Source organism: Myotis myotis, unplaced genomic scaffold (genome assembly GCF_014108235.1).
Source record: "Myotis myotis isolate mMyoMyo1 unplaced genomic scaffold, mMyoMyo1.p scaffold_m19_p_5, whole genome shotgun sequence".
NCBI lineage: Eukaryota > Metazoa > Chordata > Mammalia > Chiroptera > Vespertilionidae > Myotis > Myotis myotis.
Genome location: NW_023416357.1, coordinates 53,503,490 through 53,529,030, shown reverse-complemented (window position 1 = coordinate 53,529,030; position 25,541 = coordinate 53,503,490). Strand labels below are relative to the sequence as shown.

At 38.4% G+C, this 25,541-nt stretch overlaps 1 protein-coding gene across 15 annotated transcripts in view; it reads left to right on the top strand.

Moving 5' to 3' along the window:
• The window catches only part of FAM172A (family with sequence similarity 172 member A), a 382,386-nt gene that overhangs the window by 33,712 nt on the left and 323,133 nt on the right, over positions 1-25,541 (top strand). For 13 of the 15 annotated variants that reach the window (XM_036309836.1, XM_036309830.1, XM_036309823.1 and 10 more), the window contains 2 exons: positions 8,651-8,752; positions 14,582-14,682. In XM_036309836.1, the coding sequence (XP_036165729.1) occupies positions 8,651-8,752; positions 14,582-14,682 (203 nt within the window). The remainder of the gene's footprint in view (positions 1-8,650; positions 8,753-14,581; positions 14,683-25,541) is intronic. The other 2 variants (XM_036309834.1, XM_036309833.1) reach the window with 1 other exon arrangement.

The following is a 25,541-nucleotide window of genomic DNA, read 5'->3' as shown; positions in this document are numbered from 1 at the left end:
AATAGCTTTAAGATAGGTGCTATTAATTATATTAAGAAAATTGGAAAAAGCTGGTTGCAGTGGAAGTGGTTGTAATGGGAAATAAGAGTTAGCTTTTATATGTATTAAACTAAGATGCCCCTTAAACATGAAGGTGGAGAAGTTGAGTGTGGAGTATGGGGGAGCATGTGGTTTAGAATAATAGTTTTGGGAATCATTAATGTAGAGATAATATTTAAAGTTATGATCATGATTGACATCACCAAGAATGTCAGTGTAGCCAGAAAAGAGAACACATCTGAAGATTCAGCCCTGGGGCATCTCAACCTTAGGATCAGGAAGATAAGGAGGAACCTGCTAAAGAGTCTGAAAATGAATCTCTAGCAAGATAGGCTGAGAACCAGGAGCAAGAGAGAGGTCCTGAACCTTAAATGAAGATTATGGGAATCATTAATTAGTCATGATGATGAGTCAGGCTAGGTGAGGACTGAGAATACTAGTATACTCTTGGATTTGACAGTGTGGACATCATTGGTAATCTTCACAAAAAGCTGTTTCAGTGAATTGTTGAAAATGAAAGCATATTCGAGAATCTGTGTAGAGAATTGGAAGAGAGGAATTGGAGACAGCTGTAGTCAACCCTCTGGAAGGTTTGACTGCATGCTTGTATGCTTCAGGAATGACCAGTACACTCAGAAAAATAGATTTCCTGGGTTTCCACATAGATAGATTTTGAGCATCTTCAACCTTACATTGTAATGTGAAAATTTGGTGTTCCAATTTATATTTACACAAGCAGTATATATAGGCAGCCATCTTGTGAGGGTGTGAGGGTTAATTTGCATATCACCTCTTTATTATATAGGATACTTAAGTTTTAATTCTTTAGAATGATTATAAATTGTGTTGTGTTTTTAATTTCAGTTGCCACATGTTTACTGATAGTTTATGGAAATATAACTAAGTTTTGTGTGTTGATATTATATCCTGTGACTTTGCTGATGTCACTTAGTTCTATGAGTTGTTTTGGTAGATTCCTTGGGCTTTTCTTTGTCATTTACAAATTGGACAGTTTTATTTCTTTCTTGCCAATCTATATGTCTTTTATTTTCTTTTTTGCTTATTTGTGCTGGCTAGGACTTCCACTACTATTTTGAGTAAGAATGGTCAGAGTGGACATTTTTTTTTCATAGACTAGTGGCAATAGTGAGTGGTGCCACTCCCATTGTTCACAATTTCTAGACCTGTGAATACTGGCTATAATGGGTGGCTGGGGAAATAGAATGACTAGTGTCTACAGAATGGATCACTCTAGTCAGTTAATTTTTAAAATATTTTATTGAACATTCACTTTGGAAAGAAATATCTTTAAATTTGTTGCCCATTCAGAGATGTCTGTTCACATACCTCTTCTCCATATTTCCTTGTCACCAATTTTCCAATCATGTTCATTCCAAGTTCCCTGACCATCCAGCCAAACCATTGGCCACAGAATATGAATCAATATATAACCACATGTCTGGCCATATCTTTTTCCAAGCAAACTAAAAGCCAGGTGCACAGCTCTCAGTTCTGCTCATTGGGAGGATTTCCCTTCATCACTGTCCTTCAGGGATGCCTTAGAAAGGGGCTGTAGTGTTTCAGCTGTCCACTTTTGAGTGGTACTTGAATATCCTACAGAACTACCTATAAACCAGACCTGAGTTTGGGTAGGAAGCCAGTTGATGGTAGGAACTTTCCATGAGGAATTCATGCTGATAGATAAAAGGCAGTGCAGTAGGAGTTGATGACCATAGGCATTGGTTCACTTAGCCCATGATTAAGCATTCAGTCTCTACAAAGGCCCAGTAGCAGACTACCAGCTGTTTCTTAAAAGGAGAATAGTTATCTACAGTGGATGTCACGACTTTGCCCCCAAATCCTTAAAGGCTATGCTTTGATTCTTCAAGAGGCTTCTGCCAAAGATTCCAGACAGCATCCTGATCGGCCACTGACACCATTGGACCTGCTGGCTTATATGGCTCAAGTAGCAGAGCAGCGTACACAGTTGCAGAGCTTTCTCTTATTCTGGGCACCACTCAAAAGTAGCAACATTTTGGCTAAATGGACCAGGGTAACACACCCAATGAGGACTATGTTGCCTCCAATGTCCAAAGATACCTGTTAGGCATTGTGCATATTTTTTATTTGTAGGAAAGGCCAGTTGCAACAACTTATCCTTCACTTTAGCAGAGATATGTTGACATGACTCACATCATCACCCACATCATTGGACCCCTAGAAATTAGATTGGAATAGAAAGCCCCTGAATTTTTGTCAGATTTATTTCTCACCCTCTGACACGCAGATGTCTTGTCAGTAACTCTAGATTGTTACTTCTTGCTTACTAGGTCCAATCAGTATAATGGCATTAATGTATTGGACCAGAGTGATAATCATATTGAAGGGAAAGGTGATCAAGATCAAGCAAACTAAATTATGACTTACAACTGGAGAGTCAATATATCCCTGAGGTAGGGCAGCAAAGGTATGTTGTTGGCCTTGCCAACTGAAAGCAAACGGTTTCTAGTGGGTGTTATTGACAGAGATGGAAAAAAAGGCATTTGCCAGATCAGTAGTTGCATACCAGTTCCCAGAGATGTATTAATTTGCTCAAGCAATGAAATTACATCTAGTATAGAAGCTACATTTGAAGTCACCATCTGTTCAAGCTTAACGATAACTCACTGTCATTCTCCAAGTTCCATCTGTCTTCTGGACAGTCCAGATAGGTGAATTGAATGGGGATGTGGTAGGAATCATCACCCTTGCATTCTTCAAGTCCTTGATGGTGACATTAATCTCTGAAATACCTGGAATGTCATACTTCTTTTGGTTTAGTTTTCCTAGGTAAAGACAGTTTAAGGGCTTTCACTTGGCCTTTCCTGCAATAGCCTTAATTCTACAGATCAGGGAACCAATGTGGGGATTCTGTCAAATAATGATTCTGGAACTGGGGAAATAATCACAGTGAGTTTAGGAACCCACTGTGAGATGAATCTGAGCGAAAACTCCATTAAACACCTGTCTTCCATCAACCCCTACTCTGATGATAAATCACAGTGACCTTTTGGTTTCCTGGAATCAGCTTCATTTCAGAGCCAGTGTCCGTAAGTCTCTGAAAGGTCTGGTTATTTCTTTTTCCCAGTGCAGTTACCCTGGTAAAAGGCCATTGTTCCCTTTGGGGGAGGATGGGAGAAAGCTTAGCAGTGCAATTTTTGACAATGTACCTGGGTCATTTCTTAAGTTCATTCTTTTTAAGAGGGCCTCCTCCCAAGCGGTTCTGGGTCTGTACACTGGCTTAAGTCTGGGAACTGATTATGACTGTTTTTGTTTAGGTTAGGCTTTGTTCATTTGACCTAGAACTTTTCTGCTTATACGTATCAAGTAAGAATTTAGCAGGCTTCCTGTATTATTTCTAGGAACAACATGCTCAACTAGCCAATGCCATAGGTCTGTGTGAGTCAGATTATTCTGATTGCTGCTCTGACTCCGCTGTCCATTACGGTAACCACGCCCAACTTGCCTCTGGTGGTAGAGTGATCCCACTTGGCTGCTGCCATCCTATGAACCAATTACTCCCATTTCATTTATGTTTCTTAATTCAGTGACTTTATTTCCCACCCTAAGGTGTAGCGTAAAAGAAGTCAGCACATAGCTTTTTAAGGATGCCAGGGTTCTCACAGATTTATTTCTCATAGTAGGGGTTTAAGGTATGTCTCTGGACCTTGCCAGGGTGAGTAGATCTTCAATGATAAATCCACTTTAATATTCCTATCTCCCTAAACCTTTGAATTGCTTCCTCTACATTAAACCATAGCAAACCCCACTCACTGTTGGCCAATTTTTGGCTCATGTTTAAACCAACCAATCAAACTGTTAGAGCCCTTCCTAACTCCTCAGGCTGCAGCATTAAATACAGAATCTGTGCTTGGTAAGCCTTTATAAATAAATATGACCTGATTATTCCTTCCACCATTATCCAACACCCTTAATATTCATTCCCACACATGTTCCCTGGATTTCTGTTTGTATAAGTTTTTGTTCTGTTCAGACCTTCAATGGATCAGATCATGTTCATCCAAATAGGAGAGAGGCAATTTGCTTTACTCAATCTATAGATTCAGATGTTAATCTTATTCAGAACCACCTTCACAAACATACTCAGAATAATATTTAATCAAATATGTGGGCACCCCATGACCCAGTCAAGTTGACACATAAAATTAATCACCACACCATTTAGCTTGGGTTGTTCCCACCTTTTGGCTATTGTGAATAATGCTTTTATGAACATAATGTACAAACATTTGTTTGAGTGTCTGTTTTCAAGTCTTTTGGGTATCAAATGGTATTTTTATCCAGTTATTGCATATGCTTAGTTGAAGCTTAGAATTCTAGTTGCTGAATCATTTTAATCACCAGAGACATGTTTTAGAAAACAAAAAAAAAGTTGTGTCACATCTGATGCATGCTTAGGTTATATGGGTTTACTTGTACTGTATTTTATAGGTGATTGAAGAGATTTTCAATGTAAATGTTTTATTATGCTTGAATTTTACCTAATTCTGTGGAATTAGTCTCTCTGTGTAAAATACAACTATACAGTATTGGTTTCTTTTTACAAAGCAGAAAAATAGTCTCTGACAATTCCTTTCCAGATGAATTCAATTCAAATCAGAATTCATCATTTGATGCTTTCCAACACTGCTTTGGTTGTATGAAGAGTAGTCTGTGTTCAGGAATGCTGCTATGAAGACTACCCTGTTCTTTTAGGGTAAACCCAGTCGAGGCCCACAGGCCTCTGAGATCTATCATGATAGCATCTGGAAGACTTCACTTTTGTGTTTCCTCAATGTTAATGAAATAAAAAGTATATTTGCTTCTCTTGTGGACAGAGAAGTTTGAGGAATGCCTATTTATTTAGTTGTTCATTTTATCATTCAAAGGAACATTTTGAGCAAAGTAAAAATATATTTCTATATTTATAACTATATTTATCTTTATAAGGCAATGAAGAGAGGGGAAGAATATTTTAGAGTTGATATGGCACATAGAATAAATGGTGATTTTGAAAGAGCAATAAGTTAGGTATTGGGAAATATATTTATTTTACTAAGCCCCTTCTTTCTTTCTTCTTTCTTTCTTTCTTTCTTCTTTCTTCTTCTTTCTTTCTTTCTTTCTTCTTTCTTCTTCCTTCCTTCCTTCCTTCCTTCCTTCCTTCCTTCCTTCCTTCCTTCCTTCCTTCCTCCCTCCCTCCCTCCCTCCCTCCCTCCCTCCCTCCCTCCCTCCCTCCCTTCCTTCCTCTCTCTCTCTCTCTCTCTCTCTCTCTCTCTCTCTCTATCAATCAATCAATCAAAGGCTAAAATGCTAAGTGTCCGACCGTCTGACTGGTCACTATGATGTGCACTGACCACCAGGGAGCAGTTGCTCAACACAGGAGCTGCCAAGCTGCAGTGACTTGGCAGTGGCAGTTCTCGGGTGATACACCCCAAAACCAGAGAGGAGGGGGCCCGATTCTTCGCCGGGCCGGGCCGTGCGATTCCACCTTTTCCACCTTCGGCCGTGGGTTATGTTGTTGCTGGGGCACTGTCAGCCCCAAATCTGGTTTACTGCACACTTGTATTTGCCTTCCACACCCTGTACAACAACAACTTTGCAGAGTGCCCTCTCACACTCTGTGGCCCCTTGGGGGATACCGGAAAGCCAGTTTTGGCCTAATCCCTGCAGGGCAGGCTAAGGGACCCCCACCTGCTGGAGGGACCCCACTCACTCTGCAGATACCGGGGAGGTTGGCTCCAGGGCGTGTCTGGCCCATCTTGCCCAGTACCATTCTGCTGGCAACCTTCTAATTAATTTCCTTTCAATGTGCACGAATCTGTGCACCGGGTCACTAGTTAAGGTATAATTTTGGACAAGCCATTTTACTTCTGTGAGCTGAAAGGCAATGAAGATAATACGCACTACTATTTTATAGGATTGTGATGATCAACTGAGGTGAAGTAGTGAAATCTTTAAAATTATATATAGATGTTAGGTGTCATTTTAGGTTCTAACCTGATAGAGAAAATGGCTATTAGACATAATACGTTTGCTTATATATTGGCTGGTTTCTGTGTGCCTGCTTAAAAGGTTTCTGCATTTTGCACTGTGGAAATGACTGTAAAGAGAAAGAATATGATTTTGCCCCAAAACCTCAACTCATTGGAAGGAGAAAAGTGAGAATTTTGTAGCTACTCCAAGCCAATTTTTGACATTAAAAACTGTTCCATTTTATTCAGCTTTGTACAGATTACATGGTTTTCACAACTTTACTAATGAATCAGTAATTTGTCAGCATATTTCAGCTTGGTATGCATATAATGTAATATTTCAATTTTATTAGAGAGTTTGCAAATTATTTTTGTTTGCATGTTGAAGATGGTATATTTTTGAATAAATTGAGGTTTATTTGATATAGCAGTTTGAAGAGTACCAAACACTGATTCATTTTGCAAGTTTTTTGTTGGCTTACCTTTATGTCTTACAGAGAGACTAGAGAATTGAGGTAGACAATTTTTTTTCTCTCTAACATATTTTGATGAGCCATACAGATGGGTTTGTTATATCCCTGTGAGAACAGAAATAAAGTGTTACTTCTGAGATAACTTCTTTTATAGAAAAAGGAACTGGTTTGCTTTACTACGTATCCAAGGAACTTTTTCTCATCAGGAACTAGAGTTAGAATGAAAAATCTCAAAACTTAAACTTAAAAAAAAAACCCCACAACTTTCTGGAACTGAATAAATTTGAAGTTTATCTTTTTATTTTTCTGAGTTTCAGTATGACTCTATGATTACTTATAGTGAGTGAGCAATTTGCCTCATCCCATAACATGAGCCAAAAAAATTGCATTAAATGCTTGCTGACACACTGATTCTAGGGCTGGGGAGGGAAAACACAAGATAAGCCTAGAGCATCTTGTAGTAGCAAAAAGTAAGGAAATGCTCAAAAAAACTAAAAAGATGGAATCATGTACATCAAAGGGATATGAGAGCCAGCAGAAAGAGCATGAGTGACCAACACTGTAACAATTTGAGCAACAAAATAAATGATGCAGTATTGAATTATAACTCAAAGTATATAATAAATATCAAATAAATGATTAAATAAATATGTAAATAGATGAAGAAAGACAAACTTCCGTACAAAAGAATTACAAATAATGTTTGCACATGTTCTTTACTCCAGGAGATAGAGCATAATTCCTCCTCTTCGCTTTTGAGAATGGGCTAGGCTTAGTCACTTACAAGAATAGACTGTAAAAATGGAAAAACAGTGGCTTCATTGTGAAGAAGACTGGTAAACACTACGTTAATCAGCTGATGAAGATTTACACCTCAGTGATATGATGAGAAGGCAGTTTATCTCTGTGACATTCTTTCCAAAAACTTGTAACCCTAGTTTAGTCACAAGATAATACAGACAAATTTAAATCCAGGGTCATTCTACAAAATACTCGATCTGTACTCCTTAAAACAGTCAATACCACAGAAAAGTAGCAAAGACTAAAAACAGTCACAGACCAGAGGAGATAGGGGAGACATGATGACTACATGTAGTGTAGTATACTGGCTGGTGTCCTGGAATAGCAGATGGACAATATGGAAAAATGATGAATAATAATAACTGGGCTTAGTTGATAGTAATGTACCAACATTGGTTTCTTCGTTTTGATAAATGTGCTGTTGTAATGTAGGATGTTAATGATAGGGAAAACTGCGCGAAGGGTATACGTATACTATCTGTATGATCTTTCAACTTTTCTGTAAATCTAAGATGATTCCAAAATAAAATGTTTATAAAAAACACCTTCCTGGCAAATTTCTTGATCATATTAAATCAAATAATGTGAAGAATAAAAACTGCTTTGTGTTTACCAATTTTTCAGTTACCATTTTTTAAAATAATGTAATTTTCTCCTAAAATTAAATAATAAGCTGTATTTCCACTATTTGGATTTATAAATTTTCTTATCCATACCAGTAGTTTAATTTATATTTAAAATGTAGTGACCTTTTAGAAGTCATTAATATCTGAAAGTTTGAAAACAGTAAAAGGAGATTAATAAAGTACAGATTAATAGCTGTGTATTTTGAAGTGAAGAAGTTAATAATTTACTATCGTGGTGCTTAGGATGTGATTTGTGATTCTTTTGAGGATTATAATTTTGAACAGGCGTGGGCAAACTTTTTGACTCGAGGGTCACAATGGGTTCTTAAACTGGACCGGAGGGCCGGAACAAAAGCATGGATGGAGTGTTTGTGTGAACTAATATAAATTCAAAGTAAACATCATTACATAAAAGGGTATGGTCTTTTTTTTTTTTTTTTAGTTTTATTCATTTCAAACGGGCCGGATCCGGCCCGCGGGCTGTAGTTTGCCCACGGCTGATTTTGAAAGTGCTTAGGTTATGTTGATATTTACTTCATTATAATATAGCACTCTGGGAACTAAAAAACGTAATGGTATTGTCAGTTATGGCAACATCTAAAAGTAATAAAATAGAACAAAAGAATACTTAAAAGAACTTAAAAGATAATATTAACTATGAAAATGAATATAAGTAAATTTATTGTCATTTTTTTTCTAGATTTATTGTCTAGGATAGATTTGGATGAACTAATGAAAAAAGATGAACCACCTCTTGATTTTCCTGATACCCTGGAAGGATTTGAATATGCTTTTAATGAAAGTAAGTGGTGTATGCTACATACAATATTTAACAATGCTGATAGAATTACAGGACAGATGTTATTTGCTACTTTTATGTGCCAGCATAAATGTTTTATGTATTTCTTTTCAGAAATACTTTCATGGCAAAATTCTTCACTTAATTAAAAGAACCAAGTCATGATTTCCCATAAATTGTGAAGTCACTTAAACCAATGGACATGAATTAGATTCAGCTTATATATTTCAACTGTGAGCATTCAACTTCCTAGTATCCAATTGGAATTCCCAATTATCCTATCTAATAAAAGAGTAATATTGCAAATTAACCATCACTCTGTCACTCCCTCACTTCGTCACAAAGATGGTGATGGCCACGGAGCTGGAGCAAGCAGGAGGCTTGGGTTGCCCCCGGCGATGGAGGAAGCCAAGTTTCTTGCCTGCCCTGGCCGGCCCTGAGCTCTGCTCAAGGCTACAAAGTTTCAATTATAGAAGATAAATAAATCCCAGATACCTGCTTAAAAAAAATAAAAAAAGGACAGGCTGGGAGCTTGGGTCACCGGGGGGCTTGACCAGCCTGAAAACAGCCATCAGCCCCTCACCCAGGCTGGCCAGGCACCCCAGTGGGGATCCCCCACCCTGAAGGGGGTGTGGCCAGCCTGAAAACGGCCCTCAGCCCCTCACCCAGGCTGGCCAGGCACCCCAGCAGGAACCCTACCCTGATCCGGGACACCATTCAGGGCAAACCAGCCAGCCCCCACCCGTGCACCAGACCTCTATCCTATATAATAAAAGGATCAATGCAAATTGACCCTAACAGCAGAACAACTGGGAATGACTGGTAACTATGACACACACTGACCACCAGGGGCCAGACGCTCAATGCAGGAGATGCTGCCCTGGTGGTCAGTGTGCTCCCACAGGGAGAGCTCTGCTTAGATACAAGCCAGGCTGATGGCTGCCAGTATAGCAGTGGTGGTGGGAGCCTCTCCTGCCTCCTCAGCAGCGCTAAGGATGTCTGACTGCAGCTTAGGTCTGCTCCCCGCTGGCAAGTGGACATCCCCCGAGGGCTCCCGGGCTGTCAGAGAGATGTCTGACTGCCAGCTTAGGCACGATCCCTCAGGAATCGGGCCTAACCCAGCAGGTGGACATCCCCTGAGAGGTCCCAGACTGCGAGAGGGCATAGGCCAGGCTGAGGGACCCCCTCGAGTGCACAAATTTTTGTGCACCGGGCCTCTAGTATTATATAAACATATGCTACTGTTTCACATGTTATTTAAAATGAAGTGACTGGCAATGATTATCTGTGATGATATTTTAAAGCATACTACTCAGTTTTCTATGGCTTTTTTCAGGCAACATTCTTATTTCAAAGTCTATTAGTTAAATTCTAAATTAAGTAAACTTTGCAGTTGGAACTTAGAGGAACACACCATAGATTGCAAGAATGTTTTTGAACAAAAACTTATCATTGGATTAATAACACAGTTTTTACTTGAACGGTAATGTTATTACAGATTAGGTAGCATTTGAGGTGAGGATTTGAAAACAGGAAACTCAGTCTCAATATTAAATTCCTAAAAGGTTAAGTCCAACTTAGTATCTTTGGGGACTTCTTTTTTAGGTTTATAAGGACAAAAACTCTTATGAAAGCCTCAAAATGAAACTTTAATTACCTGACTGGAGAAGCTGCTAAATTTTTCTAAAGGATTTTAAAATTCTTAATTGGGTAAAAGTAAAATTTGGAAACAAAGCTCACTCCAAGCAAAAGGGAAGATATTCTTTTTTCTGAGTCAAACTGATACATGTTCTTTCAAATCACTGTGCCTGTTTAAATGCTCCTTGGGTTTAAGATGTCTTCTTAGCCATTCTCTGGTTGTAATTATATAAGGCCCAGCTGAAATGTCTTTGCTTTGGATGATGAAGAAGGTGAAGGTTTTCCCCTTTTTACCCTCACCCACACTCCCTAGGCCCTAGTGCAGTATTATGAGGAACACACTTTTGTATCACCAAAAAGTAATTGTACTTGTTTGTAGACTGTTCAAGTTTGAATCTTGTCTTTCATTAAATCTGGCTAGAGGCCTGGTGCATGAAATTCATGCACTGGGGGGGGGGGGGTGTCCCTCAGCCCAGCCTGCACCCTCTCAAATCTGGGACCCCTTCGGGGGATGTCCAACTGCCCGTTTAGGCCTGATCCCACAGGGCCTAAATCTGCAGTCGGACATCCCTCTCACAATCTGGGACTGCTGGCTCCTAATCACTCGCCTGCCTACCTGCCTGATTGCCCCTAACCGCTTCTGCCTGCCAGCCTGATCACCCCCTAACTACTCCCCTCCCAGCCTGATCGACGCCTTACTGCTCCCCTGCTGGCCTGGTTGCCCCTAACTGCTCTCCCCTGCCGGCCTGGTTGTCCCTAACTGCCCTCCCCTGCCGTCCTGGTCGCCCCCAACTGCCCTCCTCTGCAGGCCTGGTCACCCCTAACTGCCTTCCCCTGCAGGCCTGGTCCCCCTGAACTGCCCTCCCTCCCCTGCAGGCCTAGTCCCCCCCAACTGCCCTCCCCTGCCAGCCTGGTCACCCCTAACTGCCCTTTCTTGCAGGCCTGGTCCTCTCCAACTGCCCTCCCTGTTCTACAGACCTGGTCGTCCCCAACTGCTCTCCCTTGCCGGCCCGATCACTCCCGACTGCTCCCCTGCCAGCCTGGTCATCCCCAACTGCTCTCTCCTGCCAGCCCGATCGCTCCCAACTGCCCTCCCCTGTCAGCCTGGTCATCCCCAACTGCTCTCTCCTGCCAGCCCGATCGCTCCCAACTGCCCTCCCCTGCCGGCCTCGTTGCCCCCAACTGCCCTCCCCTGCCAGCCCGGTCACCCCTAACTGCCCTACCCTGCCGGCCATCTTTTGGTGGCTATCTTGTGACCACATGGGGGCAGCCATTTTTTGACCACATGGGGGCATCCATCTTGTGCGAGGGCATGACAGTCAACTTGCATATTACCTCTTTATTACAATAAAGAGGTAATATGCAAATTGACTATCATTCCAACACACAAGATGGCCATCCCCATGTGGACACAAGATGGCCCGTAGGGGAGGGCAGTTGGGAGGGACCGGGCCTGCAAGGGAGGGCAGTTGTGAGGGAACCAGGCCTGCAGAGGAGGGCAGTTGGGGAGGCCTAGGCCTGCAGGGGAGGGCAGTTGGGGAGGACCAGGTCTGCAGGGGAGGGCAGTTAGGGGTGACCAGGCCATCAGGGGAGGGCAGTTAGGGGCAATCGGGCCAGCAGGGGAGCAGTTAGGTGTCGACCAGGCTAGCAGGGGAGTGGTTAGGGGGTGATCAGGCTGGCAGGCTGAAGTGGTTAGGGGCAATCAGGCAGACAGGCAGGCGAGCAGTTGGGAGCCCACAGTCCTGGATTGTGAGAGGGATGTCCGACTCCCAGATTGAAGAGGGTGCAGGCTGGGCTGAGGGACACACCCTCTACCCCTGTGCACAGATTTTGTGCACCGGGCCTCTAGTATAGGATATTTATTAAACTCTTACTACAGAAAGTATCCTATATATTTTCAATTGTTTGATTTATTTAGACCAGTGATACCCTATTTTAGTTCCTAGACTACCATTAATCTGATAAAAAATATGTATGCATTTCTTAGAATAATGCACTTTTGTGTATACATATGAAACTTTACAGCTGATTTTAGAGGACCCTGAGCTCCAGTGTCCTAAATCAGACCTTTGAAAATTAATGGAGATATTTTCTAAACCTTTGAGAAATGCCAAATTTGCAGATACCACTATAACAAAAGTGATACAGATTGCTTTTCTGGATAAGAAAACTCACTTCCCCCCCCCCATCTTTATCTTCTTTTCACTTTTAACACTAATGCTAACAGTTAGCTCTTTGTTGGGGCTTATTTTTTCCTAAAGAACCAAGATCTTTATTACATTATGAGAAGTATTATGTCCAAAATGAGTAGAGAATTAATAAACAAAACAAAAAAAACTTCTCTTTGAGATGTTGATGAAAGTGGTCTGTTAAATTGACTTACCAGCTAGGTAAGTCAGTTCTCTTTCACACAGTAGTCTCTCAGAAAATACACTTCAAATTTCTGTTACACATTACTATGTCATGTACCTTTAAGGCTGCTTTAGTCAAAATCACAATTGTTAAACTTGTAGGTGTCATCAATCTACTTGTATTGATATTTTATATGGGAATTTCCCTTTCCTAGAAAGCAAACCATAGATACATCTATTTTTACGACATCATATGACATAAAGAATATGATAGTGATTCAGTGTAGTGTCTCATGTCAAGAGTACTAAAAAGAACTTTATGATAAAGGATTAGCCTTTATTTTATATATTAAAAATATCCATTTTATGTGAGGTAAAATTGATACATAAAAATAGTGAAGTAGTTTTACTTAGAGTAGTATATTTCCTGGGTTCAGTTTTAGTGCCATAACTTTCAAGTCTTTCTCCACTCCTGCATGCCCTCATTGGATAAAAATCATATACTAACTCCACTCATCTTGGTCATGTTCCTCTTCTGCCTCTAAACCTCTTCTTGTGTCTCACTACTCTTAGGACAAAGTCCAAGCCCAGTAATTTGGGCCTTCTACTATTTGATCCCAACATGTGTTAATAGTGTGAAATCATAGTATTTGCCTCAATATTCCTTTTGTTTCTATTAAACTGAGTTGTTTCCTGTTATTTGAATTTGCTGTCCATTTTTCAGAATTTCGTTTACGTTGCTGGGAACCAGGGGGAGTTAAAGCAATTGGCCTGTGGTCTATTTCTCTTCTGATTTCCAGGGGAATATTAGGGAGATAAAGAAGACAGGTGGCCTGCTCTTTTCTCCTTGACAACATGCTGATAATTTAATCTTTTAGTGAATACAGACTAGTGTTTGCTATGAAGAGAGTCCTTCTCCATGGAATAAACTCAGCAGGATAACTCATTTTGTATTGCTTATGGTAAATAAACCTTTAATCTATGGATCTGTGAGGTGTGCTTCTTTGAAGAATATTACATAGCAGTACCACTCTCTGGCACATAAAATGGAAGTATTTATGTAACTAAATGCTCACCAATGTGTAAGGTAAGCTGTATGACTCACATAGAGACTTCACCTATTCTGGACCAGAGAGTGCTGTCCACTGAGAGAAAGGGCCTGGGAAGAAATTCCCAGGCTCTTTGAGACCTCTCTCCCTGTTTTGTCTGCTCCTCTTGATCACTTATACCCTTGAAATTATTAGTAAAGTTATTGATTATCAGTAAAAGCTCTCAATTGAGTGAGTCTGCCTTGACGGTCCAAGGCAGTACTGGCTCACTCACTTCCTCTCTCCATTTTTCTTTGAAATTCATCCCATATTTCAAAGCCTAGTTGAGAAATCTTACCAAAACCTTCTGAACATATTCTAGCCTATAGCAATCCTTCAAATGAATCCAAACTCATCTTAGACTTGACTACATAAATTGCCTGTGGCAGTCTTTAGATTATTAACTTAACTTCCTTCTTGTTTAACTTCTTTTTCATACCTATGCTTTTACTCATCAGGTAGCCTGTAAGCTTAAGAACTGGTATTTTATATATTGTGGGCCCTCAAATACTGTTACTTTACTTTAGATTAGAAAATGAAGATAAAAAATCATAGCATTTGAGTGCTTAGAGCCATTCTTTTAGTGTATTTATATGTTTGTATCATACTGATATTTAAAGAGAAAATCTAATGAAAAAAAAAATGAAACAGTTCTGAGAAAGTTCTTTTAAATTTTTAATCAGACATTAGTTGTACTTTCGATATTATTATACATGTACTCTGAATCATAGCAATATTGTTTGTTTATCTTCTAGAGGGACAGTTAAGACACATAAAAACTGGGGAACCATTTGTTTTTAACTACCGAGAAGACTTGCACAGATGGAATCAGAAAAGATACGAAGCTCTAGGAGAGGTATGGTCATATATACAAAGTCTACCTTATATTTTTCAAATTTTGAATATTCCAAATAAAAGTTTTAAAGTTGAAGTAGTTTATGGACTTGTTCTACAAAAAGATTTTGTTAGATTATATTTTTAGGTTATTTTTAATGGTTGTTAGAAATACATTCTCAGTTTAAAAGTTTGTTGTTCTACATACATATTTTTCCTATGACCTTAATATTTTGTAGTGAGTCATTATATTAGAAGCACAATGCCAATTTTTTTTCTGTTAATAAATCTTTATTCAGATTATTACAGTGTTCCTCTTTTTCCCCCCATAGCTCCCCTCCACCCGGTTTCTAACCCACGCCCTGCTCTTACCCCTCCCCCGCACTGTTCTTGTCCATAGGTGTACGATTTTTGTCCAGTCTCTTACCGCACACCCCACACTCCCTTCCCCCCCGAGAATTATCAGTCCACTCCCTTTCTATGCCTCTGATCCTATTCTATTCACGTTTATTCTGTTCGTCAGATTTTTTATTCACTTGATTTTTAGATTCACTTGTTGATAGATATATATTTGTTTTCACTTTGTTGTTCATAATTTTTATCTTTACCTTCTTCTTCTTCTTCCTCTTAAAGAATACACTTAAGCATTTCATATAATACTGGCTTGGTGGTGATGAACTCCTTTAGCTTTTTCTTATCTGTGAAGCTCTTTATCTGACCTTCACTTCTGAATGATAGCTTTGCTGGGTAGAGTAATCTTGGTTGTAGGTTCTTGCTATTCATCACTTTGAATATTTCTTGCCACTCCCTTCTGGCCTGCATAGTTTCTGTTGAGAAAGCAGCTGACAGTTGTATGGGTACTCCCTTGTAGGTAACTAACTGTTTTTCTCTTGCTGCTTTTAAGATTCTTTGTCTTTTGCCTTTGGCATTTTAATTATGATGTGTCTTGGTGTGGTCCTCTTTGGATTCCTTTCGTTTGGAGTTCTCTGCACTTCCTGGACTTGTAAGTCTATTTCTTTCACCAGGTAGGGGAAGTTTTCTATCATTATTTCTTCAAATAGGTTTTCAATATCTTGCTCTCTCTCTTCTTCTGGCACCCCTATGATTTGGATGTTGATACGCTTGAAGTTGTCCCAGAGACTCCTTGCACGATCTTCATATTTTTGTATTCTTTTTTTCTTTTGCTTTTCTGGTTGGGTGTTTTTTGCTTCTTCATATTTCATCTTTGACTTGATTCTTGGGATCTTCTAGTCTGCTGTTGGATTTCTGTATATTATTCTTTATTTCAGTCAGTGTATGCTTTATTTCTAATTGGTCCTTTTTTATATCCTTGAGGGTCTCACTATATTTCTTGGAGGTTTCTAGAAATTCTTGAGTAACCTTATAACCGTGGTTTTGAACTCTATATCCAGTCGTTTGCTTTTCTCCATTTCTGTCATTTGTGACCTGTTTCTTTGTCTCCGCATTTTTTATGCTTCCCTGTGTTGATAGAGTGGCTTTGTGTGCTAGGTGTCCTATAGGGCCCAGTGGCTCAGCCTTCCTAATTACCAGAGGTGGACACTCTTGGTGCACCTCTTTGTGGGCTGTGTGCACAGTCTTGTTGTAGTTAAGCCTTGATTGCTGTTGGTATCACTGGGTGGAATTGACCTCCAGGCCAATTGGCTGTGAGGACCAGTTGTGTCTACAATGGGAGAACTTCTGTGCTGGAGACACCCTTATGGGGCAGGACTTGCTTCAGTGGGGCTTTGGTGCTCACTGAGTCTGCCTAGGTTTTTAGGCAGAGAAAGGCCAGGCCATTCATATGCAAAAGCCTCTGCCCACAGCTTGGGTGGGGTTGTAAATTGGGTGGGGCAGGGTCTCAGGGAATCACCGGTGTGGAGCAAACCGCAATGGCTGCCAGTCTGCTCTGCCTCGGATAGGTCCCGGGGGTCTGTGTCCCGCGGCCCCGTGCAGGAACAATGACTGCTGCAAGCACCTCTGGGAGAAAGCCGTCCTCACGTTCCTGCCCAATGCCAGACAGTCCAGTTTCTCTCAGTATGAGTCTGGGTCCTTAAATTCTCACCCGGACCTAGAGTTCAGAGCAGTCGGGAGCTTGTTTCTCCCTCCCAATTGAAAAAGACAACAGCATACCCAGCTGCCAGCCCCTTTTGCCCGCCTCCTTACCTCCATACTTCCACCCCTCTGCACCTCCTACCGGACTCAATGCACTTTTCTCTTTCCTTCTAGTTGTAGAATTTCCACAGAGCCAGCCTTCCCGTGGTTCTGGATGGTGTTCATTTTGTCTTTAGTTGTAGTTTTAATGTGGTTGTGCGTGGCAGCAAATTCAGGTGTTTACCTATGCCGCCGTCTTGGTTGTCTCCCCATAATGCCATATTTTAAAAGTGTTTTAAGAAGATGAATCTCTGCTGTTCCAGGAGTAGTAAGTACTCTTTAAGTGCTTACCAAAAGGAAAAAAAAAGAGTTACCTGTTAGCTATGAGGTGATGGGTATGTTAATTATCTTGATCTTGCTATTCATCCTACATTGATATGTATATCAGTTCATCATGTTGTACACTTCAAATATATCCAATTATATTTGTCAATTACTCCTCAATAAAAATATTTTTTAAAGTGTTTATCTATTTGAAGAAGATTGATTTTTTGCTAACAAATTGGGTCTAACCTACTTACTTTGGGCTTGATAAAGCATCAGGCCTTGTAACCATTAGGTACTTCATATGGTACTGCTAGTTGAAACCTTTGAAAATATCATTTGTCATTAAGGTGAATGTTTTGTTAAAGCTAAAAGTTTTACTTATCCTGTCATATTAAGTATTTTTAGTAAAAATGCATACTAGTGTGGATAACTAGACTACTATTTTACTTCTCTAAGGAAAGCTGACATTGCTCTATTTTTCTTTGGCTCCTTAATAAAGTAGTCAAAATGGATTACTTAGTTAAACAAGAGCATAAGAACATATGAAACTTAATCTGTGTTTGCTAGGAAACAATCCTCTGTAAGTTTCTTGCATTTTTACATGTCTCTGAGCACAGGTACTGACAGCTTTTGTTCTGGACTTTTTGAGGGTGTTTGTGTAGGAAACAATCTTAGAAGACAGATCGTTTCTTTGTCCAAGGCTGAGGGCAGACTTAGTTGCCATCTGAAGTACTAAAAGTAATGTTCTTCCCTTCCTGCACTGGAAGCAATGAGTGGGCAGGTTTGCTAGCAACCAACCCCCTTATACTAGTAAGATTGGTCTTTGTGAGCCTGAGGTTCCTCAGCTGTGATACAGTACCACTGTATGCAGCTTCTACCCTCAGCCTATCCATATTGCCCATGTGGGATTTTGGGGGGCAAGAGGAAACGATGAAGCCCTAGCCGGTTTCGCTTGGTGGAGAGAGTGTTGGACTGCGGACTGAAGGGTCCTGGGTTTGATTCTGGTCAGGGGCACATGCCCTGCTTGTGGGCTCAGTCCCCAGTGCGGGGCGTGCAGGAGGTAGCCGATCAGTGATTCTTATCATTGATGTTTCTATTTCTCTCCCTCTCCCTTTCTCTCTGAAATCAATAAAAATATATATTAAAAAAAAAAAAAATGCCCAAACCAGTTTGGCTCAGTGGATAGAGCGTCGGCCTGTGGACTGAAGGGTCCCAGGTTCGATTCCAGTCAAGGGCATATACCTTGGTTGCGGGCACATCCTCAGTAGGGGGTGTGCAGGAGGCAGCTGATCAATGTTTCTCTTTCATTGATGTTTCTAGCTCTCTATCCCTCTCCCTTCCTCTCTGCAAAAAATCAATAAAATATATTTTAAAAAAAGAGAGGAATGAATGAAAACATGAAGCTCATGCTGCCTGCTGTTTTCTGAGTAATAAAGTTCTATGTCTCTGACCCAGGAGTTTAGTGTCTTCTGTCAAGATCCATGCAACTATAGAGGTTAACTTGTTAGCTTCCAAGTGGGGTAAAATGTTAGGCCCTTCACAGTTTAGACATTGTTCTGCTACATTTATTATTTAATTATATTTAATGCCCTTAATAATTTCTGCTGCTTTCCTTGATTTCAATAATCATATGCTGCAAACTGGTAGTGTCTTTATCATAGAATATTCATACTTATGGTGTTAAAGAAGACTAGGGTTGTTATTGGTTTTTAATGGGGCTTACATTTTACTCTTTTCCATAAGCCATGGACCCTTGTTTTTGTGGATAGGTTCTGATCTCCAAATACACCTTGTCCTTCTCGGCATCTGCATCTTTTTTCCTTTAACCTATGTTATCCAACATCATGTATAGCAAAATCTAGATTAGATCATACCATGTATACATGATTCCTTTCTCCTAGGATCTCCTATCTAAGTTTTGGACAGAGGGAGAATCACAGATTTATTTTTGGTGGACCTTATTCCACGATAATAAAAATATTTTAAGTTTTCGCTTTAATGACTACATATATAAAATATTCTGCATTGCCTAGATTTCCACCTCCTCTGCTTGCATTTATACTTGTGTTCATGATCACATTGGCCCCAAGTGATCACACAACATTGCAAGATTTAACTTTCAATGCAATATTTTTCAAATTTAGATCATTGGACCCCTGAGTTTTATGTACCAATCCCCCTTATTCCCCAAAATTAGCACAATAAAAGTGAGCACAATAAAAGACCCAAGGGTTGGAGAAGGAAGTCCGGTTGTTATAACATTTGTTGCATGTCATCTTGCTTCCATGTGTTATTTGAAATACTTGTTCTCATTGCTAATTTCACTGTCAAGAGTTGATTATTAAATTGAATTAAAAAAAATAAATTGAATTTAATTTCTTACATGTTAGGCGCTAGATATACAAGTTCTAGTTATTTATGAGTAATGACACAATTTTCACTACAGTGAATTTATTTTTGGTTCATTATACTGGGATTTAATGCATTTGTGGACCTGCCTTTTCATCCATATTCCTTAAAATCCACATCCTAATGTGCCTTGAAGTTTCAGGTTAGATTTAACCCCTTATTATCCTTCATTTGCACCTTGTACTTTTCTTACGCTGTTTTCTCTCTTTGAGATACCCTTCTTCCCTTGTTCATGATCCTCCTTCCTCCACCTGCCTTCAGCTTATGGCTCAGATGTCTCCTCCTTTAAGAAACCTTCCCCTCATCTCCTCTGCTATAGTCTTTCTCTCTGCTCAGTTTCCTTTCTTCTCATATCTTTTTCTTCCTATCTTGTCTTCTTCCCAAAAAAGAAAATTAAAGATGAATGCCATTTACTAATAGTAAAAATCAAATTAAAAATAAATAAGAAAATAGAATTTAAAAAATAATGCTAGTAAACCAAAGATATGTTTGCTTTATTTTTCTTAAGGTATTTCATTCTGTATTATAGTACTGTTTATGCATATCTTTCAGCAGTTTGTGAAAATTTTCTGTATCAGAATACTGTTTATATGATAGTTGTTGAAAATAAAATGAGTATGATACAGATATATAAACTGTTTAGTACGCATTCTGGACCTATGGATTTTTAGGTAATTTTTTAATGTTAGGAATTTAAACATAAAGATATGTAAATTTTCTTATTGGAAGGAAGGAAAATGATCTGTTAATGATAATTTTTCTACTTGTAAAGCTAAATCATTTTAATTATTTTATTCTAATTCCCATTTAAGTTCTAAAAGTTTCAGACTCCTAAAGCTCTGCTGATTAAAATTATTTATAAAAAATAGACTCTATTTGTGGCATATTCTTTTGGAAAATTTTTAACCTTCATAGTCAAACTGTAGATTTATGAACTTAAGAATATGTAAGTTCTTATATAACAGCTCACAGTTCTTAAAAACAAATAAACCTTTGTATTTAGCTTCTGCAAATAATTTAGTACTTATATTACCAATAATATCTCTAGTTAAGCAAGAACCTGTAGAAAGCATGTCACCATGTTCTGGACATAAGAAGCACTGAAAACCTCCTGCTCCTCCTTAATGGATAGGGCAGAATTCAGAAGATAGTGCAAATTTGAGTTTATCACCTGGGAGACTGCCTTAATAAATAGCTTTTGGTATGCATAAGATTGAAATTTAGAGGAAAAATATTTTCACTTTACCCAGGAATCTAAACAAAACCCCTTCTGTTTTCATAGTGTTTGCCTACTAAATCAAATTATATTTTGTCTTCAGTTGAGAGCTACTATAGGTTTGGGCAAAGGTAGGTTTACAGTTGTTGGTGTGGAAAATAATACAATAATTAATAAACAAGGTTACAAGAATAAACTATGTTTCGGTACTCACAACTGTTAACCGACTTTTGCCCAACCCTGTATGTTTCACATCTGCTGTTTAATTTATGTTTATTTCTCTCTTAAGGAGATTATTATAGCAGTTATTCAGCAGAAATTGTTTTTAAGACTTGCTCCTGAAATGCTCTATCATTTCTATGTAAATTTAATTTATTGTGTAAGTAAAATAAACTTAGATGTCACATTGTTTTTAGAATATAGTGCCATAACTACACAAAAGAATACTGTTTATATTCACATAGTTACATTTTTATAGTCAAAAAAATGCTCTTGCTAATCTGTATATTTTTTAATAACTACATATAGCTCGATAAAAACATGCAGCCTTTAATAAGTTTGTATAATTTCTCTAAATTTAGAAAGATTCTATCAGTTGAAAGAGGCGGGAGTGGTGTGAATGGGTAATTTTGAAAATAGAAGTCTTCAGTGTGTATATATTGGGGTTGAATGCTAGAGAATGTTTCTGGTAGACTAAATCAGAAAAACTAGAAAGGCTATTATTAGGTTAAGTAGTAAATAGAATGGTAAAAACTCTACATGTAACTTGCAAAATTTTCTCAACTCTTTCATGTCAATACTGAATTACTATTAGATAGAGAATTTATAATTCTGCTGATGTTCTAATGGAAGAGAGATTTGATTTTCTTGCCTAATTTGGGTCTTTGCATTTCTTTTTATATTTAACTTGAGTACCTCTGTTAGAAGCAATTGTCAATGTGCTTAAGAGAATAGCAGTGATTTGGTAGTCCGATAAGCTGGCTCTTTCTTTATGGAGAGTATCACATTTATAAAAAGAACTAAGGACATACTTTTTTCTCTGAACCTGAATTAGTAATATGTTTTGTAAAATAGAAAATTATTTTAAAATGTTACATTTTAAAAAATGGAATTTGTTGAAGAATATAGGCCAGTGGTGTCTTAAAGTTTCTTATAGTGATCATTATTTTAATATTCAAATATTTTCATATAATGTGATTATCAGTGTATAATTAATGCCTTCATATAATGTGTGATTCACATGTCTTATAATGTAATAGAAACAAAGGGCTGGCCATTAGGAAATCTGGTCTTACTTCTGTCTCAGTCACCATCTGTTTGACTTAAAACAATATATTTCTGAACCTCCACTGTAAAATGCGGATAAAATTTGCTGTACTGTTACGAGGAGTAATAAGTAAGATGCATACATGTGATATTTTATTTTCTTTAATATGCCCAGCAAATATTAGAAGCAAGAATGAAGATAGAACTTTACTATGTAAGATTTCTAATTTACCTTTGTTATTAACATTATGGAGGGTTAATTTATTGTTTTTCCTCTCCCATTTCTCTCTATCTACTTATTATTACTGGCAAAATTTCTCTCTCTATGTTAGAAACAAAGAAATGACCACTGGTCCAGAGTTGGTTAGCAATCTCCTTGACTTCCATCTCTCTCGCATCCAATCTTACAAGTTGGGTACTATATCCAGGATGGTATTAGTAATTAGACATCTTAGAATTGAAGAAATAGTCATTGAAATAATGAGAAAACCCAATTGAGAAAAATTGTGAGCCTCTTTAAAAACAAAGTAGCATTGACTTATGAACAGACACACAGACCAATTGAACAGAATAAGAAGTCCAAAAAGTTCAAATACACATTGAAATATAGTTTATGTTATGATGCAGTCATAAATCATTGGAGGAAAAGGAACTTTAAGTAATGGATAGATGATAGTTATACACTAGAATATAAAATTTGACTATATATCACAATGTATACCAGAATGAACTCCAATGGATCAGAGATTTAAATGCAGAAAATGAAATAACACCTATCAACCCTTCAGTAGCACTGACAATAGTTTTGAAATACCAACCCACTATCGATGATTGTGGTTTTGAAATACTACTTCCCATTAAAGCAACCTAAGTTCTTTGGAGAAATGTTGGGTTTCAATCTGGGCCAAGAAAGAAATGACATGAACCTGGAATGTTTTGTCATATCAGATAGCTAGGAAGCTGCCAAAGATTACCATCTCTTTTAAAAATTGAAAAGAAAAAGATGAAATCAAACAAAAATCTCTACCAGTGGGCAATAAGCACGAACAAGCTGTTAAGAAGAAATGCATATAGCCAAAGCCGGTTTGGCTCAGCGGATAGAGCGTCGGCCTGCGGACTGAAGGGTCCCAGGTTCGATTCCGGTCAAGGGCATGTACCTGGGTTGCAGGCACTTCCCCAGTGGGGGATGTGCAGGAGGCAGCTGATCGATGTTTCTCTCTCATCGATGTTTCTAACTCTCTATCTCTCTCCCTTCCTCTCTGTAAAAAATCAATAAAATATATTTTAAAAAAAAAGAAAAAAAAAAGAAGAAATGCATATAGCCTTTAAATATACAAAAAGATATTTACACTAATTATAGAAGACATGTTAATGAAGAATAAACTGAAATAACATTTCTCACCTGTCATGCTGACAAAAATCGATAAGCTTGACAGCAAGCACACTTGGTAGATGAAGCCATAGAGAGAAAGGAACTCTCAGATGTTGCTGGTTGGAATGTAGTGGTGGGGAAAAGCCAATATTTACAAAATTATAGATGCATTTTCCCTTTTGTGTGAGAAAGGAGGGGAAGTAAATGTATATATTTGTTGTTTGTTTATTTTTATGGGGAAAAACCTAGAAAGATAAAATTAATGTTTATCTTTTGGAATGTGGAGCAGCCCTTGGACTTCGCTGAATTTACCAACCAAATTATTACCCAAATAATGACAGTAAACTGGTGAATTCAGGTAATCTGTGGCAAAACAACAAACATAAATTAGAATCCTTCCCACATGAAGATAACTCTTTTCTTCTATCAAGAAAAAGGCATTTGCATGAAGGTAATTGTCCTGTCGCAGCAACCATTTGCTAGAAATCATGTTATTGCCTCTGTCAGTAACTCCTGTGCCTCACAGAGCAACAGACTGGCCTCAGCCTGCTGAAGTGAGTGTCCACTCCTCCTCGCTCAGAGATTTAAGACAGTGTGTTATAAAGCTAAGTGAGTTATTAGGGTTCAAAAGGGTTCAATTTGCATAAATTTTGTGATAAATTTTAAAGGAATAAAATTTGTTATATGCTATCTAATTGCATTATTTTTCATTTTTTAAAATATTTAGGCTATGATTTTTCTTTTATTATTAAAGTTATCCCTGAAGCATTTTTATATACAAAATGTCATCTATACATAGATCTTCAGGACCTAATCTCTCTTATAAGTAGGCAGTTACCTATATTAAATGTGAACTGTAAGTTGATATTTCCCTTTTTTGCGTTCTGACAGTTTACACCTTGTAAAGTGTTTCATGTAAGTGTGATGGTAAAGGCCATGCATGTTAGCTACTGGAAGTGGGAATGAGAAGTAGGTATATGTTTTGATAATATTTTGTTAATTGCGACAGTTACCCCCAAAATTATAGTCAATATCATAGGATTTAAAGTAATATGCAATGTGCACATAAATAATTCTCTGGGAAATAACAAAAAAAGAAATTTACCTAGCTTCTCTTTCTCTTTTATTCTATTTTGATGTGTCCAATTATCCTGTGACTTCTCTTCTATCAGTTATCTGCTCCCCTTCATTTTCCATCACACTTTCTGTACTGCCTTTTTCCAGTCAGCATTGAAGCATGCATAAGTCTCTCTCATCTTAATGATTTTTAGTCCTTGTTTTGTTTGCTTGCTTAGCAACATTTGACATTGGGATTTGTTTTTCTCAAAATACTATCCTAAGTATGCTGCCATGTTACGGTAGTTTCTGGCTTTCTTCTTACCTCTGTGAACACTCATTCTCCATCTTCTTTGCAACTCCTTTTATTGGCCCCTTAATGTTAGATTGTCAAGGCTCAGTTTTTGGTCTTCTGTTTTTCTCTGTAAATGATTTCACTCTCATACCTTCTGATTCTATCTTTGTGCTGAGTTCAGATGTGTATTTTTTTTTTTGTAAAACGGGACAATTTGACATTATAGTAATCTACTTTTTAAAAGACTTCATTGTGTATACAAATTTAATAGGGAAAAATATCCACAAATCCAAATGTGAGATTGAAATGTAAGGTGTAGCCAGCGCCGGTTTGGCTCAGTGGATAGAGCGTCGGCCTGCGGACTCAGGGGTACCGGGTTCGATTCCGGTCAAGGGCATGTGCCTTGGTTGCGGGCACATCCCCAGTGGGACATGTGCAGGAGGCGGCTGATCGATGTTTCTCTCTCATCGATGTTTCTAACTCTCTATCCCTCTCCCTTCCTCTCTGTAAAAAATCAATAAAATACATATATATATAAAAAAAAGAAATGTAAGGTGTAATGCATTCCTACAGTTATATAAATGAAGGAGGGAATTATTTTATTCTCTGAAGATTGTGGGAAGGCAATCATTGCCTGTAGCTAAGGTAAGAAAAGTTGAAGACACAAAAAAGAGTTCTCTGTTTTATACACTAAGAGAACTGATAGATAATGGAATAGCCTTAGAAGCACTCAAAGCAGTGGATTTTGAAGGTACCATATTCAAAAATAATTAGCTGTAGCCTTAGGGAAGTACTGCTTGCTCTTGGGATATTCTGAAGAACTGATTACACTTCATTTACTTTATATTT